The sequence below is a fragment of the Cydia splendana genome, chromosome 24, assembly GCF_910591565.1.
Source record: "Cydia splendana chromosome 24, ilCydSple1.2, whole genome shotgun sequence".
Taxonomy (NCBI): domain Eukaryota; kingdom Metazoa; phylum Arthropoda; class Insecta; order Lepidoptera; family Tortricidae; genus Cydia; species Cydia splendana.
Window position 1 is genome coordinate 5,468,254 of NC_085983.1, and position 21,704 is coordinate 5,489,957.

At 37.7% G+C, this 21,704-nt stretch overlaps 2 protein-coding genes and 1 non-coding gene across 3 annotated transcripts; 2 read left to right on the plus strand and 1 right to left on the minus strand.

Moving 5' to 3' along the window:
- The first annotated feature begins 1,522 nt into the window (after positions 1-1,522).
- Trnav-uac (transfer RNA valine (anticodon UAC)) lies at positions 1,523-1,595 on the plus strand. The gene has a single exon. It is a non-coding gene; the product is annotated as a tRNA-Val (tRNA).
- A 2,400-nt stretch (positions 1,596-3,995) lies between these two features.
- LOC134802394 (venom protease-like) lies at positions 3,996-12,585 on the plus strand. The gene is made up of 9 exons (XM_063775036.1): positions 3,996-4,150; positions 5,767-5,854; positions 6,281-6,400; positions 7,398-7,468; positions 8,047-8,207; positions 8,850-9,044; positions 10,038-10,227; positions 11,513-11,676; positions 12,383-12,585. The coding sequence occupies exons 1-9, from the start codon at positions 4,087-4,089 to the stop codon at positions 12,554-12,556; spliced, it is 1,227 nt and encodes a 408-aa protein (XP_063631106.1). The 5' UTR covers positions 3,996-4,086; the 3' UTR covers positions 12,557-12,585.
- Positions 12,586-14,334: 1,749 nt separating this feature from the next.
- LOC134802550 (transmembrane protein 267) lies at positions 14,335-15,841 on the minus strand. The gene is made up of 2 exons (XM_063775204.1): positions 15,465-15,841; positions 14,335-15,017 (listed from the first exon to the last, which is right to left on the minus strand). The coding sequence occupies exons 1-2, from the start codon at positions 15,744-15,746 to the stop codon at positions 14,688-14,690; spliced, it is 612 nt and encodes a 203-aa protein (XP_063631274.1). The 5' UTR covers positions 15,747-15,841; the 3' UTR covers positions 14,335-14,687.
- Between the last annotated feature and the right edge of the window lie 5,863 nt (positions 15,842-21,704).

Genomic DNA, 21,704 nt, shown 5'->3' on the forward strand with positions numbered 1-21,704 from the left:
ATCTTTGGGTTACTAATTTACATATGTGTACCAAATTTCAACTTAATTGGTCCAGTACTTTCCGAGAAAATAGGCTGTGACAAACAGACAGACAGACGCACGAGTGATCCTATAAGGGTTCCGTTTTTTCATTTTGAGGTACGGAACCCTAAAAACACTCCTAAGTTAGGTATGTATACGTAAAAATACAAATCTGTTTATGTATTTAACCGAGTAATTCCTCCGTCCAAAATTTTTTTACCAAATAAGTTATTGGTATTTCTGCTGGGATATTTTTTTTTTATATTTCATATATTGTTGCAATACGTTAAATACATGAATATGTCCGGTGAAGACGAAAGTTTGAACGGAGCATTTTTCCGTAAAAGATATTAACGATTTAAGACTTTAGGTATTTACTTAAATACTATTATTATTATTCTTTGGATATTTATACAATACTTTTTATTTTTTGATACTTTATCATATTGTAAAGTTTTTTCTGGCTGAGGAATTACTGCGGGGTCCACTACCTTTATTTACTACACTAATTGCCAATGGGGTTGGTAACTGTCAAAGGTTTGCATAGATGGCGCCACTTAGAGCATTTAGTAACTGGAGACGTCATGGCTGTCATTTTCAAGGCTCGGAACCGGTTTTTTTTAAAAACCCGAAATAGCACCATATTTTCTATTAATTTATGCTTTTTACGTAGGACTGAATCATGTATTTAGGTAACAACTTCGTATTATTAGATTGTCCCATTAAAAATGGAATAATAAACCAAAGAACGAAAAAGAACGTATTAATACGGGTATTTTTTGTATGAAGATAAAATCGGTTCTGAGCCTTGGTCATTTTGTCACTGTACGAAACAGTCTGCCGAGGGGGTCTGAGAGGGGTAAGCTCTTATATAAAGGCGACTCCAAAGTGGCGCCATCATAGCCACCACTGACCACTGTAGGTACATAGTATTCATTTGTCTATCATGTTTTATTTAATTTACTCTCAATTGCTCAAAGGTTGACTGAAAGAGATCCCTTATAGGGATAAGTTCGCCTTTGTACATTATATATATATTTTGTTTCATTGTAATTTAACCTGTTTTCTGTACAATAAAGTGTTTATAGTCGCACCAATAAAAGTCTGCAGCGGATTTGATAGCCCACGCAGTGTAAGTGTTATTTATACGTCATAATTTAATAGAAGTTTTACGTTTAAAATGACACTTACACTGCGTGGGCTATCAAAATCGCTGAAGACTTTTTACGGTCTAACTCTACATACATACATACTTTACGGGCCTGATTTAGTTAAATTATGATTTATCCCTTTCTTACAAATACATAAGTCAAAATGACAGATAAAGACAAACGATTCATAGCGAATTCAGGCGAGTAACGCGTATGGTTTAATAGTTTAATGAATAACGCCAAATTATGTTATAGCACGTATAGTAATTAATTTATCAAGTGTGACGTAAATAGTAATAGTTAAAACAACATTCAATTTAAGTATTGTAGTTTCGCCACGTTGACCAACTGGTTCCGTGGTGTAGTGGTTATCACATCTGCTTTACACGCAGAAGGCCGCCAGTTCGATCCTGGCCGGAATCATATCTTTTTGTTTATTTTTTATTAAACAATTTTTAGTTTTACCCGACTGACAAAACAAGATGAGTAATGATTTCTTTTAATAAAAACCAATAAGACAGTCATGAAATTTTGTATTAGATTCAACGGTTTGAATTATTTTCAAGGAAAGTCCAATCATAACTATCACAAGTTTGTATTTCTCGGTGGCAGGTTAATTGTATTTTCTTAATTAACATAATTGTGGCAATTATGTGTAATAATTGCCTATTTGTCAGAGGATGTTAGCAATAATTGAACAATAAGGAAAAACGCAAAGAGAAAACATTTTAACTCCTACATTTTCCTATTGATATTGAATCAGATAATATTCATAATGCAAAGCATAACAGAACAATGTGTTATGTCATTTTTTGTTTACCTACCAATACTTATTTATTTAATACACAATAATATTATATGTAAAACAACGTAAACTAGCGCCATCTGTTATTGAATAGTTTTTAATTATAACTTGATTGGAGTGGCTATTCAGTAAAAAAATAATAAAAAATGGGCATTAATTAATTTATTATTTATAAGGTTAAATTAAATGTATCGTTTATTTGCGTCACCAGCACGAATAATAGGCATAATTCAATTTTGCATTTTTACTGTAATTTGTAGGATTGATTACAGCGCCATCTACCGATGAGTAGCGAAAGTTTTAAAACGCTTACCTAACTCCGCCGACGAATTACGAGAATAGGAAACTCCCATAAGTTAGGAGAATCGCGTGACGTCGCTTATCTTTTGCATCAGTGTCCTTCTACAGGCTGTATTTGTATAAAATTAGCATGCATTTGCCGACGGAATCGTAACACGTTCAGGATTTATGTTAACGGCGATAACCGTCATAAAGGAAAAGTAGGCCACATTGTAGAGTTAGACCAGGAAAAGTCTGCAGCGATTTTAATAGACCACGCAGTGCAAATGTTATTTTAAACGTCAAACTTCTATGATAAGTATTATGACGTAATACGTATAAATAACACTTGCACTGCGTGGGCTATTAAAATCGCTACAGACTTTTCTTGGTCTAACCATGTCTAACTCTAATGCAGCTTGTTTATAACCGATTTCCGAAAAGGAGGGTTTTGTATCAGTACACAATATAAGATAAATTGATGGTGTTTCCTTCAATAAACATATCTAGAAATCAATATTATAAAAAAATATTGACGCTATTGCTAGGGTGGTATTCCATCTCTCCAATTTCTTTGTCAATCAAATCAATCAATCAATCATTTATTTGCAGATTTTGTCCAATGTGCATTGCTTCTCACTCTCTCAGTAAGGACAGAGGCGAATACACATTGGACAAAGATATACGACAGAGAGAATTGTTCAAAGTTCAAGTTCAAATATAGGAAGGTAATTTATTCATGTAGGCCTAGCAACAAGCACTTATGAATAGTTAGTAGCTGTTACATAATAAATATAATAATATATATTAGGTATCTAATAAGCTAATAAATACCATCCTAAGTAATATTATTAAACGGTTCATTATTATGTCACTTAATTAATTAATAGTTAAATAAACAAACATAATACTATCGACCTTTCGTCATTAAGAATATGTTAGTGTAGCGAAGTAGCTACATCGAATCTCTTAATAAAAAGGAAATATGTAACAAAACCGGCCAAGTTCAACAAGAAGAATACGTAAGACAAATTATAAATACGTAACATAATATTATGCCAATAAAACAACTTTTAAGAACACAAAGCTCGTCTCTTTACGTCAGAAATTAAATTGTAAAAAAATGTGGATATTTTTTGTGTCTTTTAAGAGATCTAGATCAAACTGTTTAGCAGTTGTCTAAGAATACCTACAAATAGAAGATCAAGTTACATACTTAGGGCAGTAAGAGCCCCACATATTTATTCCATTTTAGATTAAATACCTTAACCATTATTTCAAAGTACTTAAAGTCTATATTCGTCCGATTCAATCTTAGAGCGATATCTAAACCGGCTTGTAAAAAAACATAAACAGAATCCGGTTTAAGGTCCGCGCAAAAAGTTGCTTTAAGAGTATAACGTCAGATTATCCAATAACAATTTAATAAGATACTACATTTTGTCATAAACAGAAACATCTTCGACATACAACAGTATGAGTCGTGTACGGACTTCGAAACCACGTTATCCTTGTGATCAAGTAAATAATAAACAAACGCATTGATTCTTATATATTAATGTAACTTAGTAGCATTATACTACGTGTTAAATAAGTTACTGTGTAAATTTAATAGTAAATAGAAATCAGTGCTGTTTTTAAACACAAAATCGATAATAACCCAGTGATTATTAAAAATATTGAAATCGATCTTTTTGTTCTCAAGACCAAAAACATAAAAATTCGTACACTAATTGAATTCGCAAGTTGTTATGAAAAGGAACAAAAGGCAGTATTGTGTGTGTTATGTGTGTATGTGTTAATGTAAGGTTACATTGAATAGATATAGAAATGATTATTTTTAAAGTGCTGTTAATTTTGGCACTCGGTCGAAATGCTCTGAGCCAAAAAAATGGTAAGTTCTGAATAAAAATTAAGTGATCTCTGTAACAGATATAGATTAACTCGAAAAGTTTTGTGCTGATTTTGATGCAGTTTCCTAAGGATTAAATTAATTTCTTTAAGACTCTTGTATTATTTAGAGTAAGATGTATAAGTATGTAGTAGTACATATAATTCAAGTTAATTCCTATCTATATATATATACGTATTTACGTATAAAAACATATATTTCAATGTGCAAAATTAGTATTCAGAGTCCTAAACCTTTAAAGTGCCTACAGGAAGTGTTTTAGCATCAAATAACGATTAACCCTTTTCCAGGCCGCACCAATCTAGACGGTGTTCCGTAAAAATCTGCATATATTCCAATAGGGTATTATCCTACTAGTCAAATCAGTTACTTTTTTAGAGCTGTCAAAACGATTTGCTTAATATGGAATTTATATGAAACATTACATCGTGACGTCACGGTCAACTCACCAACTTTTTATAGTTCTATCCGATTTATTAAATAGAACTTGTGTTTAAAAATAACTCCCATCTGTATTTTTCTAATAATTATCTGGTGCTTTATTTCATGCATGGTGTAAAATAATTTATTGTAAATACAGTATAATACCCTATTAGTTACGTTTTGGTGATTCATTTGACTACGTGTAACATTTTACGAAAGTACAATTTGATTTGAACCTTAAACCTGAAGTCTAAGGTTGAGATTCTATTGACACGTGTGTGGTCAATAAATCGTACTATGCCTGGAAAAGGGTTAAGGAAAACATGACGAAAACCCAATTAAATGTTACGAGTTTGTATCTTTATAAAAAAACAATCCCGATCCGTAATCTGATTTTAAAATCTGGTAAGGTTTTGATATTGATACGAGACGATTGGTATACAGTATACACGAAATCACAGACAATATGCGAAAACTTTATGACGAAATGCGTTGTTCTCTTGACTCAAATAGGACCCTAGGTTGTGTAACAACAGTATAGTTGTGCCGTTCTCGAGAACATTCTCAATTTACTTTGGGAAATATTCTCGAGCGCGAACATTTCCCATACAAAAAGTAGAACGTTCTCGAGAACGGCACAACCTAAACAACACTAATAACAACAAAATGATCTTGAAGTGAAATTAGAATGCCATTTCATTAAAGAATCTCTCACTACCTCGGGACTCTATCAGCACTCGCAGCAAAATCTAACTTTGGTCTCTTATTTATCGCGCAAATAGAGTCTGTGCAGAAAGAGAAGGGTCGTGGAATATATTGGATCCCATACATTTCACAACTCTTCAGGGGTCAAATTCGACATGTACACATCAGATTTCGCATCCACGTCAAATCAACAGTTGTTTTTATTGCATGTTGATTCTATCAAGTGTTGATTCGATCACCTGTGGATACAACCAAAACTCAACTCTGGACTCGGGGTGGTTCGGTTTGGTTTGGTTGTCACCGAACTGTGGATTGCTAATGTCAAATTTTGACATTGTACGTATTCGAGAACTTATGATTATTCCCACATCAACGGGAGATAAACACGATACGTCAAACGTCGCTTGTCGAATAGGGGTCCTGTTTCCGCACAGACTCTAACTATTATTTATTTATAACTTTATTTGTAGTGGGCGATCAGTGTGTGGACCAATACACTAACACGGTTGGGCGGTGCGCGTCGGCGCAACAATGCGAATCTGCCAGACAAGACTTTCAGTAAGTAAATGTGTTTTGATTACTTTTTCTACTTAAGCATGTGGGACCTAGAACAAAACTGCTAAACAGGCAAGCCGTTGGAAATTAAGTTCTAAAGACGCCTCGCCGTTATTAAGCAGTAGGTACGGCCACAGACTTTAATTGTTGATCCATCTCAGGGCTATAACCGCGAAAATCGAAGTTCGCAAATTGCGGGCATTTTTCTCTAATTACGCCTTTATTGGAGTAAAAGAGAAAGATCCCCGCAATTTGCAAATTTCGGTTTTCGCGGTAGCCCCTCAGGTTCAAGCTAAGGCATCTCTTCGCTAACCTTAGAGTTAATGAGATGACAATTCGAATTAGATAGACAAACTTATAGAACGTACAATAATATAGGTTTATGATTGTGAAAGTGATTATTCTAAAAATATTTTTTATAAATTTCAGACTTAACGGCATAAGGCCTACATTCTGCTCGCAATCGTTCGACAGCGCCGTAGTGTGCTGCAGAGATGGCAACAACATATTCCAAACGGCGCCGCCGCAAGTGGTGCAGAAGAATGGAGAGTAAGTAAAGCCCTTTTCTTTAATTTAATAGTTAATATCTGGGAGACCGAGCATTGCTCGGAAAACATATAGAAACTCAAAAAATGCGCGTTTTCCCAGAGATAAGACCTTAGCTAGATCGATTTTCCGCCCCCGTATAGCAAATTTGATCTAAATCGTTAGAGCCGTTACCGAGATCCCCGAAATATATATTATACGTATACAAGAATTGCTCGTTTAAAGGTATATATACGATTTGTTTTACAAGGGGGCAAAGTTGTTGTTTAACCGCTCGTGCTATTGATACTCGAGCAAGAGAAAGATCCATAATTGACCGCGATCGTAGCGAATAGTTCGAAAAATGGAATTTTGAGCGTTGCGAGGGTTAAACAAAATTTGCCCCCGAGTGAAACGCAAAATTTTTCACCACACCAACCCGAAGAAAATACAAACCATATCAAATGAAGGTCATTAAATATTGTATTATTCAAAATCATCATTTAAAAGTCAATTCTACCAGCTAACATAAGGAAACAACTCAAAATTTGCATCTATTTACTTGCAAAAATGCAGCATTCTTATTTTTTTTTTATTTTCCACATAATTAAATCGCAATTAAATAACTGTATTTCTGAACCGACAGGACCTAGCGTACTCCCATATTAAAGGCAGGCAATGCACTTGCAACCCCTCTAGTATTGCAGGTGGGTATACTGGGTATACATGGGTGACGATGCCGATGATAATTGCTTACCAGTATACCATAGTTCCAATCCGGCCCGCCGACCCCCAAAGCGAGTGCCCACTGTCTGGCTCGCGGGACCCAGGCTCCAGGGGTTGAGCATTCATTGAGAGTGGAACTGTTCCTAACAGCAGCAAGCAGACACCCTCCCCCGGCGCAAAAACCGACGGTGGTCCGCGCGAAAGTTTCTGAGGCGCAATATGGCCCTCAAGTAAAAAAGTTTGGAGACCCCTGCCATAGAGAAATATAGTAAGATGACTATTACTTACTTTGCAGCAGTCCTGTTTGGGGCACAGCTGATGCCAGCAGTAACGGGCAAACAGATAAAAGACGAGTCAGTCAGAGAAGTAAGTACCTATCTATCTACCTACCTATCAATATTACAATATTTACATACATACATTAATCACGCCTATTTCCCGAAAGGGTAAGCAGAGACCACGGATTTCCACTTGCTACGATCCTAACATACCTCTTTCGCTTCCTTCACTTTCATAACATTCCTCATACACGCATGCCGGTTTAGGGTGCTCTTGACCTGGCCTTTCTTCAGGATTTTCCCGATCTGATTAGAGAAAGTCCGCCGAGGTCAACCCCTTCCAACTGCCACTTCCACTTCTCCCTTATACACTCTCTTTGTTAGGCTTCTTTCACTCATTCTTTCACTACATCTACATTCAGTCCACACTTTTCCCTTATCACACAGTGCAATAAACTATCTTAACACTTTAAACTCTCGCGTTTTGTACACATATTTAATTACACAAACGGGTCTACCGCGATATAATTTCATTGTTTTTACCTTTAATTCCGACGTTTCAGCTGAGTTGCACCAGCTGTGGTCAAGGAAAGACAATGAAACAATGAAATTATATCGCGGTAGACCCGTTTGTGTAATTAAATAAATAAACTATCTTGTTTTCAGAGTGTGAAGAATACAGCAAGTCCGTGGTCCAGACCTTCAGTTTCCTGCCCCTAGTCCCGGACCCAGAGACGGTCTCCATATCCGCGCCAAAATGCGACTACGGCAAAGTAGAGCTGATTGTCGGCGGAGAGAACGCTCAGCTCGGGGAATTCCCGCATATGGTACGTGCTACTCGGCGATAGATGGCAGCACTATATAATATCAAAAATTGGATTACAGAGCTATCTAGTGATCTTTTAACTTTCTCAAAGGGCTCGCTAGATGACACTGCAAATTCATTTTCATTTGTCATGCTCTGAAAGTTGTTGTTGTTCTAAAAAGTGTGCAGAAAATGATACGTTTCTGCTCTAGAGCAATGTACTTTCTAAGTACGTTTTTTTCTTTTTTTTTATGATAAGAAATTAAATTTTTGGTTTTAAATGGATTTGTTGCACAATTTCCATTCTGATAATTAACTCCCCATTTCATAAATAACGATTTTTTTTTACCTAAATTGTTAGTTAAGTACCTACCCTCAAGAAATTCTACTGAAGTTTATACTTAGCCGTGTTTTTTAAAAGCACATGTATTTTACTTTCCTCGTATTCGAAATGAAAAGTAGTGTTTAACTCGGGTGAAAGGCACCATTTCACTCTCGGACTATTGGCCAAACTACCTTTACAAAAATGGGTGCCTTTCAACAACCTTGCCACAACCAAGCCTTGGTTAACAATCTACTATTTCTTTATCCGCACTGTGGGCAACTACTTTTAAGGGTTCCGTAGTCAACTAGGAACCCTTATAGTTTTTTAATCTTGTTTCAGGCAGCTATAGGCTGGGTGAACTTCGAGGACTCGTACTCCTTCAACTGCGGCGGCAGTCTCATTAGTCCCCGCTGGGTGCTCACTGCTGGCCACTGCACTAGGGACCCTCGGGCTAGAGACCCTAACCCGGCCATAGTCAGGCTGGGGGATCAGAATATTGACCCTAGCGTGCAAGATGGAGCTACTCCTGTGGAGGTATGTAATGGCAGTGGGGAGACACTCCTGACTTCGGGCAAACTCGGCTCCGTTCGGCTCAGCATTGCTCTGAGCAATTATTAGGGTTGGCACAACTTGACATCCCTTTGCGTGCACGACCACAGATAAGATGACTTGAATTTTGACGACCCTAAATAGTCGAAAAGGAATAGTGCCATAAGTTAGAAAGGGATACCATGATTCGAACCTGGATCGCTGTCAAACTTCGGTTTTGTAGGAAGTGTCCCACCTAATGATACGTGGTCACTGTAATAGCCTATGGATACCTACATCTCCGGGGGTATATGATTGCATGTGATTATTGTGGTTTCTAGGTTCCCTCTCAAGTCTATGTGAAACGTCCTGTTTGCAACCAAGCCATATTTAAAAATAGCTTTCTATACCCTAACTTCTTCTTCTTCTTCTTTATATTTAAGAGCCGTGCTCTTGTCGGTGGAGCAATCTCCAACTCGTCCGGTCCTCTGCCAACTCCTTAACCTTTTGGTATGACACGACCTTTTCTTTTATTTGGTTGAAATAATTTATTCTCGGTCTTCCTCTTCTTCTCTTTCCCTCTATTTTTCCTTCTATGATGTTCTTAAGGAACAGGTCGTGTCGTTAGCAGATGTCCAATTAGTGCTCCTCTTCTATTTTCTATTGTCTTTATTATATTTCTTTTCTCTTTAATCCTATCTAGAACCCTAACATTTGATATTTCTTCTGTCCAACTAATCCCTTCCATTCTCCGCCAACACCACATTTCAAAGCTTTCCAATATCCTCTCCTTCCTCGCGTTATCCCGGCATTTTGCCACGGCTCTTGGGAGCCTGGGGTCCGCTTGACAACTAATCCCATGATTTGACGCTTTCCAATGTACAGTGGCGTTCAAAAGTGCATGGATAGATGTCGACTGTAATGCCTTAATGTTACGGTTGAAACATCTCCATGCACTTTTGAACGCCAGTGTACCTAACATTAAACCCATTATCGCAGGTCCCCATAAAACGAATCGTGAAGCAACCCGAATACAAGCCACCCCGGCGCTACAACGACATCGCTCTGCTCGAACTGGCTACCGACGTGGATTTCAGCAACACAATACGCCCGGCGTGTCTCTGGCAGAGAAACGATTTTGACAGCTATACCAAGGCAGTGGCTACTGGCTGGGGGGTTATAGATGTCAGTAAGTATATAGTAATTCTTTTTTTTTTAAATAGTAATTTTCTAAAGGCTGCCGCTCTTAAAGCTGGCTACATGTAGATTTTAGCCAGTACGGCCGGCGAATCTTTAGAACATATTATCATAGCAATATCAACTCACTTACAAAGGGTTAGAGTGAGAGGATTATCAGTACAGATGTAGTGCATAATTGTTTTCCATCGTATTTTCTCGAAAAAGTTCGTATTTGTCATGCTAGTTCAGTCAATATCGGTACTTTTTGTACCAAGACGGAGTGAAATAGCATGAGACACGTAAGTTTCCGTGAAAATACGATGGAAAATAATTTTGCACTACATCATTCTATCTAGAATTATAATTTTCCAAAAGCCAAAGCGTGGCTCTTGTAAGTAGATGAACGATTTTGACAGCAATACTTGGCAATATTAAGGCACTAGCAACGGTCCAGAAGTTTTAAACGTCAGCAAGTAGCCATTCAAAGGCTAATTTCGCTCGTAAAACTGAGTCCAGCCCGCCTGGTAAATGTCTTCGATAGCTATAGTTACAAAATCACTTACAAATGTATTTAAAAAACTGGGGGCTGCGGAGAACGCCGCGAGACAGAAGCATGTCAAGTACTCAAACTTGAAGCCGGTTCACGATTTTGTCCCTCTCGCTGTTGAGTCGGCTGGTCCTTGGTGTTCCGAGGCGAAGGTTTTTGTGAGGGACCTGGGAAAACGCTTGCGGGGTAGGGGTTGCGATCCTAGGTCTAGTTCGTACCTGGTCCAGCGTATATCGTTGGCTATTCAGCGCGGGAACGCCGCTGGTATTTTGGGGACGTTTGTGCCGGGTACTTGCCGGATTAGGATATAGGTATATGGCTTGCTTGTGTTTTGTAATGACCAATTTCCTTTTAACTTTGACGATGCGTGTTGCGGATGACATATGTGAAAGTATACATTTTATTTTGACGAAACCTGAGGTGGATGAGCTATCTGTATGATGACGAAGCCTGCGCTTTAAAAAACTGATTAAGAATATCCTATCTAATCAATACCGTCTTTACCACAGGGCCGCCATCCTCAGGATGGGCACCCTGAGGATGGCGGCCAGACAAAGGACAAACAGTAACAGTATTATTTGATTACCCGTGATCAATAGAAGATCATAGTAGAAAAAAGTTAGTCATATAAAGTACTTATTCGCTTTCTTTACTTTCCAAATTAAAAGGGCCCCAAATTCTTGATTACCTAAGGGCAAGCATAGTTTAATACGGCCTTGCCTATCTTTAGCTCTCGCTATTTTTCCAGATACAAAGGAGACATCAAAGGAGCTCCAAAAGGTGTCCATTTCACTGCTGGACAACGCATACTGTGACCAGCTGCTAGCCAGCTCGAGGAACAGAAACTGGCAAGGATTCTCTCCCTCGCAAATGTGTGCGGGAGAGCTGCGCGGAGGGAGGGATACGTGTCAGGTATAGTACAAACAGCAACACTGAACTGTACATAGGTGGACCTTATTACAAAAGGCATACGGTCAACGTGCGGTCAACCGATGGACAGTTAGATGGACAGTAACAGTAACAGTGTGGGCGTTGGTACAAGACTTCGAGACACATAGATATATTCTATCGATTTGTAACAGGCCCCGACGGTTAATCCTTTGTCTATTGTCGTTCGTTCACTTTAACCGGTTCATCATATCAGCCAGAGGACGTCCACTGCTGGACATACGCCTCCCCCAAAGAGTGCCACAATGACCGGTCTTGCGCCACCCGCATCCAGCGGTCTCGGTCTACCCACGCTTTAATCGGTTATTGAATTACAACTCCTATGGAAATTGCAATAAGATTCAAAATGAACTAATGACAAAATATTTTGCTAGGCTGTGTGGTCCGTTCGACTCGCCTGCACTCAGTACTACGGTTACTGAGTGCCGGCGAGTAGGGGTAGATATTTGCTGAGAGGTTTGAATGTATTTAATTTTCCCGAGTTTTAAGTTAAGGTTCCGTCACACAGGCGCGTTTTCCGGGCGGGGAGTGAACGCGGCGTGAGCGTTTTATATCTAAAAGCGGCGCGCCCCGCTCACGCGCCGCCCGCAAAATCGGCCTGTGTGACGGAGCCTTTAAGCGTCACAATTACTATTTTATCTGATTCATGCCTATTCCTTGTCTAATACAGGGCGACTCAGGAGCCCCACTGCAGGTGGCGTCCCGTGACAACCAGTGCATATTCCACGTGGTGGGCGTGACGTCATTCGGCGCACAATGCGCGCGCAGCGGCCGCCCTGCCATCTACACGCGCGTCGCCAGCTATCTGGACTGGATCGAGAGCGTCGTCTGGCCTAATCAGTAGCGAAATAAACTTTTTTTTTTAATTTATTACGAGCATTGGCAACTAGGCCATTAGCTCAAAGCGAAAGAAACTACACGCCACGTTTTAAAATATTAAAGTATGTTAGTCACAATTTTGTGGTTTAATTCGAATTACCCACCGAAAGAACGCCTCCACACTCCATGGCATATAATTCGTTTTTTTAGCATTAGAAAAAGACTACGCGATCTCAGGACTGGCCTTACGGGCAATAAGAATGGGGCCAGTACAGCGGTGTGACACCGTTACAACGAGATTGGTTGATGAGTTCGCATCAGGCGCGCGATTGGTTGCAATTAGTTGCGTTAGACTGCCCGATTGGCTCGAATTCGTGAGTGACACCGCTAAACTAGTACCATTTTTAAGCACGTAAGGCCCATCCTGAGATATACGTCAATGTTTTTTAATTGAAAAACGCTTTATAAAAATCAGTAACTATTACTTATGAAAGCAAAAGAATGTAAATAATCGTATATGATTCATAGTTGATTATGATTCATACATATTTGCCGTGACTTATTTTTCAAAAGTGTTTTTCGATAAAACGACACGTCAAGATTGTTTACCTTTTTTGTAATGCTAAAAAAATTAACTATACTTACACGAACAGTGTCGAACCAAGCTTACTCTATCCACTTCAGGCATACTTAATGCCTATACGCAGGAGGTGCTATATCGTGGGCTAGTCGAAGACAGACATCAGTCGCGATCTCAAACCCCGAGTTAGTGGAATGCAAGTGGCGCTAAGTAATTACATATATATTATGAAGTCAATAGAATCCAGTGTGCAATTTAAAAGTAACCTTCTTGCATTTTAATAAGGTGTATTTTCACTTTCTAGTGAGACTTAAGAGCTAAATGCATTATTTTCTTAAATCAAAATAAAAACACTTATTATCAAACAGGGGTGTAAATCATTTCATGTATATAATATAGTATATAATATATATATTTACTAATGTACATCCAAACTAGCCTATTATAAGAGTGCTGACTGCTGGGCAAAGGTCTCCCTTCTATCCCGCCATTTGGTCCTATACAATGCATACTCCTGCCACTCTTCACAATACGTATGTAGGTCTTAGAGCATTTAGTAACTGGAGACGTCATGGCTGTCATTTTCTGTACGAAACTGTCTGCCGATTTTTGCGGGGGAGGGGACGTCAAACAAATGTATTGCTATTTCTACATGATTTGTACGTAACGTACAAATAACCATGTCAGTCCATACAATCAATTGGAGGAGGGTATCCCAATATGGGACCGGCAACAAACTCGGCGGGACACATCTTTTCAAAACATTATTACATCTTATAATTAACATGCATTACGAGTAAATAAGAATAATACAATTTAAATTATTATAGAATTCATGCAATTATACACAGTAGGTTTATTAATTACTTTATAGAATTTGATTAAAAAAAAACATATCTACATGGCATCATACAAATACGTAGCTCTTTCAGAAAACATATCAAATTCTTACAAAAGGAAAAGAAAATAAAGTCAATAAAAGAAATGAGAATACATATTATATTATAGTAAAGGTAAGCTCTTACAGGCGACTCCAGTTATTAAATGTTGCAACCTTTGCAATGTTGCATCCGATTGGCTTGGCTCCACCATAGAGAAATATAAGTAAAAAGTGGTAACTCCATACATCAGTTGTAGTGCATAATTATTTTCCTTCGTATTTTCCTACCTTTTGTACCGAGACTGACTGAAATAGCAAGGCACGTTCGTACGTTTCCGTGAAAATACGATGGAAAATAATTATGCACTACATCTTGACTGAATTACGCTTAATATATTGTGATTTTATTTGTGACGTTTAATATATCTATTTTTCTAGTGCGACTTCCTTTACGCATTTTTTTTTACAACTTCCTTGTAAATGAAGATACCTACTACTTAAATACCTGCGAGTAGCTCCAGAACAGTGATTCTTAACTAGGGGGTCTACAGATTTGTAAAGCGATTAACTACATCTACATCTAACTCTTTGTTGAGTTTATCACACATAAGTATTATCTTGCAACTAGTTGGTCGCCCCTGACATTTTTTTTGGTGGAAAATAAATATCTTACTATCATTTGGTTATATGTAAGTTTTACACCAGCATATATTCCACAGTAGTATCCTTCAGTAACATAGGCCTCCAATGCCTACTCAGCAACCCAAATAGATGCGGCAACACCACCGTTAAACAAACATACATATACTTAGTCAGCGGAGACGTATGTCCGAACGGATACAGCCATAGTCCTCTCCGGTTGGCGTCTCGTATGTGGTGGCTTGTGTAAGCTAGCGTGAGCATCCAGGATAAGATGTATATGTTTAGTTTTTTATATATATGGCTGTAGATTAGGAGAGGTATTGTGATGAGTAGCCAGAAGGTGGTGCAGTGGAATACGCCTCGCTGCTTGAGGGTGGTGAGATCCTGTAATAATAAAAATAAAAATTTACTTTGCCTATCAAATGAGAAATTGTAATTACTATGTATATACAAACTATCGAAATACAGAAAAAGACAATATCCGGCCCGAATATTTGATAATTATTCGGTATTCGGCATATTCCACCAGTTTTCTAATGTTCATATTCGGCCATATATTTGGTTTGGTAAGATATGAACTAAACATTTCGGCCGAATATTTGTATTTGGACAACTCTATATTCGGACCATCTCCTATTAGAAGTTTTCTCATATTAGATAATGTTAATTATGAGAGTATCCTTATCCTTAGGTACCTACGAAATTCCTTTTACCTAATGTTGCATCATTTTCTAAAAACACAGCTATTGCCGATATCGGTACCAAGTTCGGTTTAATAATTGATACTATCAGTAGAAGTGCTACTACGATCGACAAATTTATAATTCTTACCTTCCAATGTAAAGATCGGGCCACCATCACATGATCTATGTCTATAAAACTAGATACAAACGTACAAAATATAACGTTAATCAGCTTCGCGTGGCCCGTGACACTAGTCTCATGGCTAAAGAACACCAATGAAGACAGGAATCCTATAGTAGCATGAACAGCACTGTCCGAAAATGCCCTAAAGACTTGTGAAGAAGAAAACTTCGATTTGAACACTATATAGTCTCCTATGTACGTCGAAGAACATAATAGTAAGGTTAGGACGATTTTCGCGTATTTCATGATTATTTCTTGTAAAGTTCAAGCCATTTGGATTGGATATTAGTTGCAAGTTTTTTTTTACAGGGATTTGGTTTGTTTACGATGTTATCAAAAATGACGTTATTGACATTTCTAATCAAACGATGAGATGACAAACGCGTTCAGAAACGCTACACAATTCAATGGATGGTTTGGTTTTTTTAATATAGTCTGGCAAACTCAATTTGTCAGTAGATAAGAATAAAAAAAGTTTCGGTTTTTTTTATAAAGTGTTTATATGTATAGTCTGTCAAGCCGTTAGAAAAGAGCGGCAAATTAAAAAAAAATAAGTTCTAAGGGTAAATTTCCATAGATAATTTTAATTTCACGCCGTTTCCAACCATGGACCTATATAATAGGGACAAGATATATTGTTCTATACGTACAATTGCTTATAGAAATAGCACCCATTTTGACGGCACACACATAAATATATATCTGTCTCGTTTTTACTCAGCACTGTAACCCATAGCAAAAAAAGATGACAGTATTTCAGTACGTACATAAAGTGTTCCATGAAAATACGTAAATACCTAATGCGGCCGAAAAATCCGCCATGTTTAGTTCTGCAAATGTCATTGTCTGTCAGTTCAGCCGGTACTTGTCCTGTCAAAAAGTCGTGGTGAAAATTAAAATTATTAATTATCTTTCAATATTTTGCTTGTGATTGAAAATAATTGAAGCCAAATGTGAATAATTACGTCGCGAATATGCCAGTGTGTAGTGTATTAGGGTGCGGCATAAGAAAACCACCAAATCAGCCATCTTTAACCTTACACAGGTACGCTATCATTTACATGAAAAATATTGGTTATTGTTAATGTTCCTGGGAAATGTAAGGATGTTTCACATTATAAATAGCAAGGTTCTTCTGTGCAGTTATAGATCATGAAGTGATGGGATTTATTTAACTATATTTTTACGCTTAAATAATGTAAACATTTCAGCTAGGGTTGTACTTTATTTATCGACTTTGATATCGATATATTATGATTGCCTATTTATATTTTATTATTTTATCATGCTACCCCGCTTCAAACCAACTAAATTATCTTAATTTAATAATTAAATCATTTTTTATAGGTTACCAAGAAATTAACATAAAAAGAAAGTGTCTGGAGATGGAGATCCTGACCGACTCTCGGGAGCACTAGGGTAACTCGGGGCCGTGGGGTCGTTACTCCACAAGCTGCCCTGCGGGCTTTTTTATATCATTATTATATTTTTTTTATATAATTCGACATTAAGAGACCATATACTTACATATAGTTGTAATTTATAAAATGGTTAATGTATTGTTATTATTTTTGCTTGTATGTAAATTCAATGTTGACGTATAAAAATGCCCTTGTGGCCTATTTGCTGAATAAATGTTGAAGAAGTTGAAGAGTTGAAATGTTCTGAAGGGGTTTTGTTTTTTTTTTCACCCGTCGCTTAATAAGCTTGAATTTTGTATCGCTCTCACTTATAGATACGGCGCACCAAGGTCGAGGTGCAGTGCGGTAGTGTGTTACAGACTTTAGGGTTAGCAACACAACAAAATTGATTGTAATGGAGAGGTAAAGTCCAAGAAAAACACGTACACTTATTCTGACATCCAAAACAGATGGCGCTGTACTGCGCCATGTGTTTTGCGGTCACTAAGTTGTCAAACGTCAACTTTTGAAAATCAGAGTTACCGCAAAAATCGCAATATGTATTGAGTAGTACAGCGTCATCTCGTTTACCTGTCAAATTTGAAGCACGAAATTGTCCTAGACTCCACACATCTTACTCAATCAAAGTATCTTTTCACATAACAATATACTAATAAAGAATTTTTATTTATTTACTTACTTCCTATTAAAACATAAACTCCACAAATAATACATACTTAGTATTTTAAATAAAATGAGCCGAGAACGTTAAAAAGTTATCGATGTATCGATAAAACCTAGTAACAGTAAAAATCTTCTGGGCAGCACTAAAACCGCCATGTTTAGTTCTAAGATGACGTCACAGTGGCACGCATTATTCGTTGACGTTTCACTTCCATAGGTTTCATATTTCAGTGTTTCCAACAGACAAAGCTGTTTGACGGCCTATATTTGAGTTTTTTTTTTAATGATATAGGAGGCTAACGGGCAGACGAATTGCCTGAAGGGAAGCGATTACCGTCGTCCATTGACACCCGCAACACCAGAGGGGTTCTATAAGTGCGTTGCCAGTGTGGTTGCCAGCCTTTAAGTGGGAGTGGGATGTGGGGATGGGTTTTAATCAACGTGAACTTTAATTTTCAATAGGTCTACGTTGAATTATCTAAAAAATCTTTTAATTTAAAATTTAATTATGTTACAATTTCGCTGTCTGTCTTTCTAACAACCGGATTTTTTAAAAACTGTATTGTTATGCTTAGCTGTATACATTTCGAATACTTTTTGTCTCCTAAGTATAGGTTTAAAGTAATGCACTGAATGCACAACGATTGTACTAGATAACCAAAACCACACCTTAATTTAGTAAATGATCTAATTCAGTAAATGATAAGCAACTTATCAATCCACTTTATGAAGAACTCTCCATATCATCTATTTATTTACAATAATGATAATGAAGTACAGCAGAAATAGTATGGAAGTTTATTGGAACCATGTCAAAATAAATTGAGCTTAACTAGAAATTTAATCATGGCAAAAATTATCCCATTTGTCAGTTTGACATGGTACTATTACGTTGTGGTTCATTTGTTTTCACCAATGAGAAGCGGTCACACGCCCGTGGACATAAGCAACTTTTAAAGCATAGGGTCTACCGCGAAACACGTTCGACGTGTTGCCTCTTTGTTCCACTTGTAAATTCGTACGTAAGCCCCCATTCGCACGGGAGCTTTTTCAACGCGCGTTAAAAAAGCCTTTGAATGACACAAATGGATAACCATGTATGTATTCACACGACAGCGGTGGCGCTTTTTATCAAGCGTTGTTGGATTTTCGACTTTAAGCCTTGGTCGTTAAGTCGAATTTAGAGTGTGGACAGATTCAAGCGCTTTTTTAACACGCGTTGAAAAAGCTGTCGTGCGAATGGGGGCTAAGTGTGACAGGGAGGCAACACGTCGAACGTGCTTCGCGGCAGGCTCTCAACATCGGAGAAGCCGCTAGAGTCAGACCAAGAGAAGTCTGAAGCGGATCTGATAGCCCACGCAGTGCAAGTGTTATTTTAAACGTCAAACTTCTATGAAATTATGACGTATAAATAACACTTGCACTGCGTGGGCTATCAAATTCGCTGCAGGCTTTCCTTGGTCCGACTCTATGCATTCCCGACCCTTGAGAACCCTGAATACCGGCTTCTTGAAGAACTTCATGTTGTAGCGCAAACGAAATACCTCACACCATAGACTTATAATATATAGAGACGGTGTCTCAGCGAGCTGTCACTGTTGCCACTTTTGTTTAGTGTACGATTAACAATGAGGCCCACCTTGCTGTAGCCATGTCGATAAAGTCATATCGATAAACTATCGACATTTCTTGCAATTTTAATTTTACTTCAAAGGCTTAACGATACCTAAAATGAACAAAAACGCTTTTATTCTTTATTGTGGTTATCAGATCACAATTTTATAGTCACGCCCCAGCAGGGAACCAAGGGAAAGTTCAGATATTTAATTAAAATACATAAATACCTCCTAAAATAGGTGTTCCGCAATAATTGAATTATATTATTATATTATAATATATTCATTATCCATTAGCATTTCAATTATGTTATGTTTAACGAAGATATTGAAGCTTCAATTAATCGCTATTTCGTTCCGCTGTGTAGCGTTTATCGATATATAACATGATTAGAATCGACTTTTCACATCCCCAAAAGAGCACACATATACGCTTTTACGCACACATATACAGCCTGGGCGCATCAAGAAAGGCTACACTTGATTTGAAGTTCATCTTGTCAACAGTATGGTTGTCCTTTTTTTACAAACGGCATTTTTAAAAGAGCGAGGAGAGAGAAATGATACTAGTTGCTGCGCCGTGAAAGAGAACAGAAAACGTTGGGCCCTTGCCTCACACTAAGGCCAAGCGCGCACCACGACTTTTTGTCGCGCGATAATTTAGTTGCAGAAATGTAACGTATCACCTTTGTGGTATAAATACTCAAAGTTATACGGCGATCGCATATTAAAGACACGTTTCATGACAAACGACTGGTACGAAATCCATGTTGAGAATGAACAAATCGTCGACTTTTTCATCGCAGTGCGCGCAGTGAATTTTCTGCGATATATTACAGCGCGATTCTAAAATCGTGTCGCAAAAATTAAAATCGTGGTGCTTGCTTGACCTAATAACTCTTTGGTTTTGACAGTTTACTTTTAGTGAATAATAGCAAATAATAGGTATCAAGTAAGGCTGGTCATTGAAATTGATAACGTAGTTTATCGCAATCATGGTGCGTTGGCCGTTATCAGTCATTTCTGGCGAAACGTGAAGGTAGAATAGTTTGTAAAGTATAAGGTAAAAATTCAGTATAAAACTACAAATTTTGCGTTAGGTTAGCCCCCTCTAAAATTAAAGGGATATAGGCGGATGTCTGTGTCTGTGTCTCACACTCTCATTAAGCAAAATGTAGTGGCTCCTCTACACGATGGGCCAACGCCGGCCACTCCAAAGGACGCATTTATGCGTAAGAAGGAGCAAGTGATATTGCTATCTCATTCTACCGCATGGTTGCGTCCCTTGGAGTGGCCGGCGTTGGCCCATCGTGTAGAGGAGCCATAAGACGCAATACACATTTGTAAAAAGAAATTATATGAATAGGTGGAATACCATCCAAATACATATGATTGAAAATAGCGGATCGAAAGGCAAGCCGCTGGCGCGACAAAGGCGGTACGCGAACGCGGCGCTGGCGGGGCGCCAACGAGACGCGGGCGCGACGAAAGCGGACTGGGACTAGGGTTACCAGGAATTTTCCTGACATGTCAGAAATTTTGGCCGTTTGACAGGAATGCGGCCGGAATACGAAAATGTCAGGAATTTTAGTGAAGTAACAGACTTTTCTATTTATTTATTCTATTATGTACCTAAAAAGGTACGTTAGTCAAATTTCCTTACATAAATTTAAAACAAATCAAACATAAACAATGTATACATAGATAACGAGCATACGAGGGTCGCACTGAAATATTCGGGAATGGGACACTTAGAAATAACATAATAGAAACAGGCATATAATTTATAAAAATGTAACTCTTTATAAAACTTTTAAGGTATATTCCATTTGGTTGTCATTTGTATTTAAGAATTACTGGCAATTTGAAAATTGTATGTCGAACATTATTTGAATTTTTGGCCAAGTGATTTTTCGGATCATATTTTTAAACGGTTTTCAATATGCCCTCAGCGAACAAATAAAAGTTACAATGGGCTTCTGTTATTTTTTTATGAACTAGAGTTCATCGTACGCTCGTTTGCAGTTAAAATTAAATATGAAAGTCACTTTCATTTTATCCCATGGGTGATCTTAAAGAAGCATGTCATTCCAAAGCGACGTCAAAAATTAAAATCGCATTTGTGCTGTTAATTAAAAAGACTGCCAAAAAAGTTGCATATCGGCAGATTTCGACATTCCTAAATATTCATATGACAACAGTAAAAAAATCTTTTATATATATATATATATGTAAAAAAACTTCAATTCCGTTGGCTACTCCACGAATTTCATACAAAACCACTAAGGCCCCAAAATCGCCATACAAAAAGGACTTTGGGATTATGAGCCGTGTGCATTACAGAATGATTACTTTCAAAAGAAAATTTATATGCGTGGTCAGTTTGAGTTTAAGTATGTATTAAAATAAAGATTGACCGTCTAGATGCGACAGTTTTCTCTATTCCCGACATTTTCAGTGCAACCCTCGTACATAGATATCGCTTACGGCTGGCCCAAACCCCC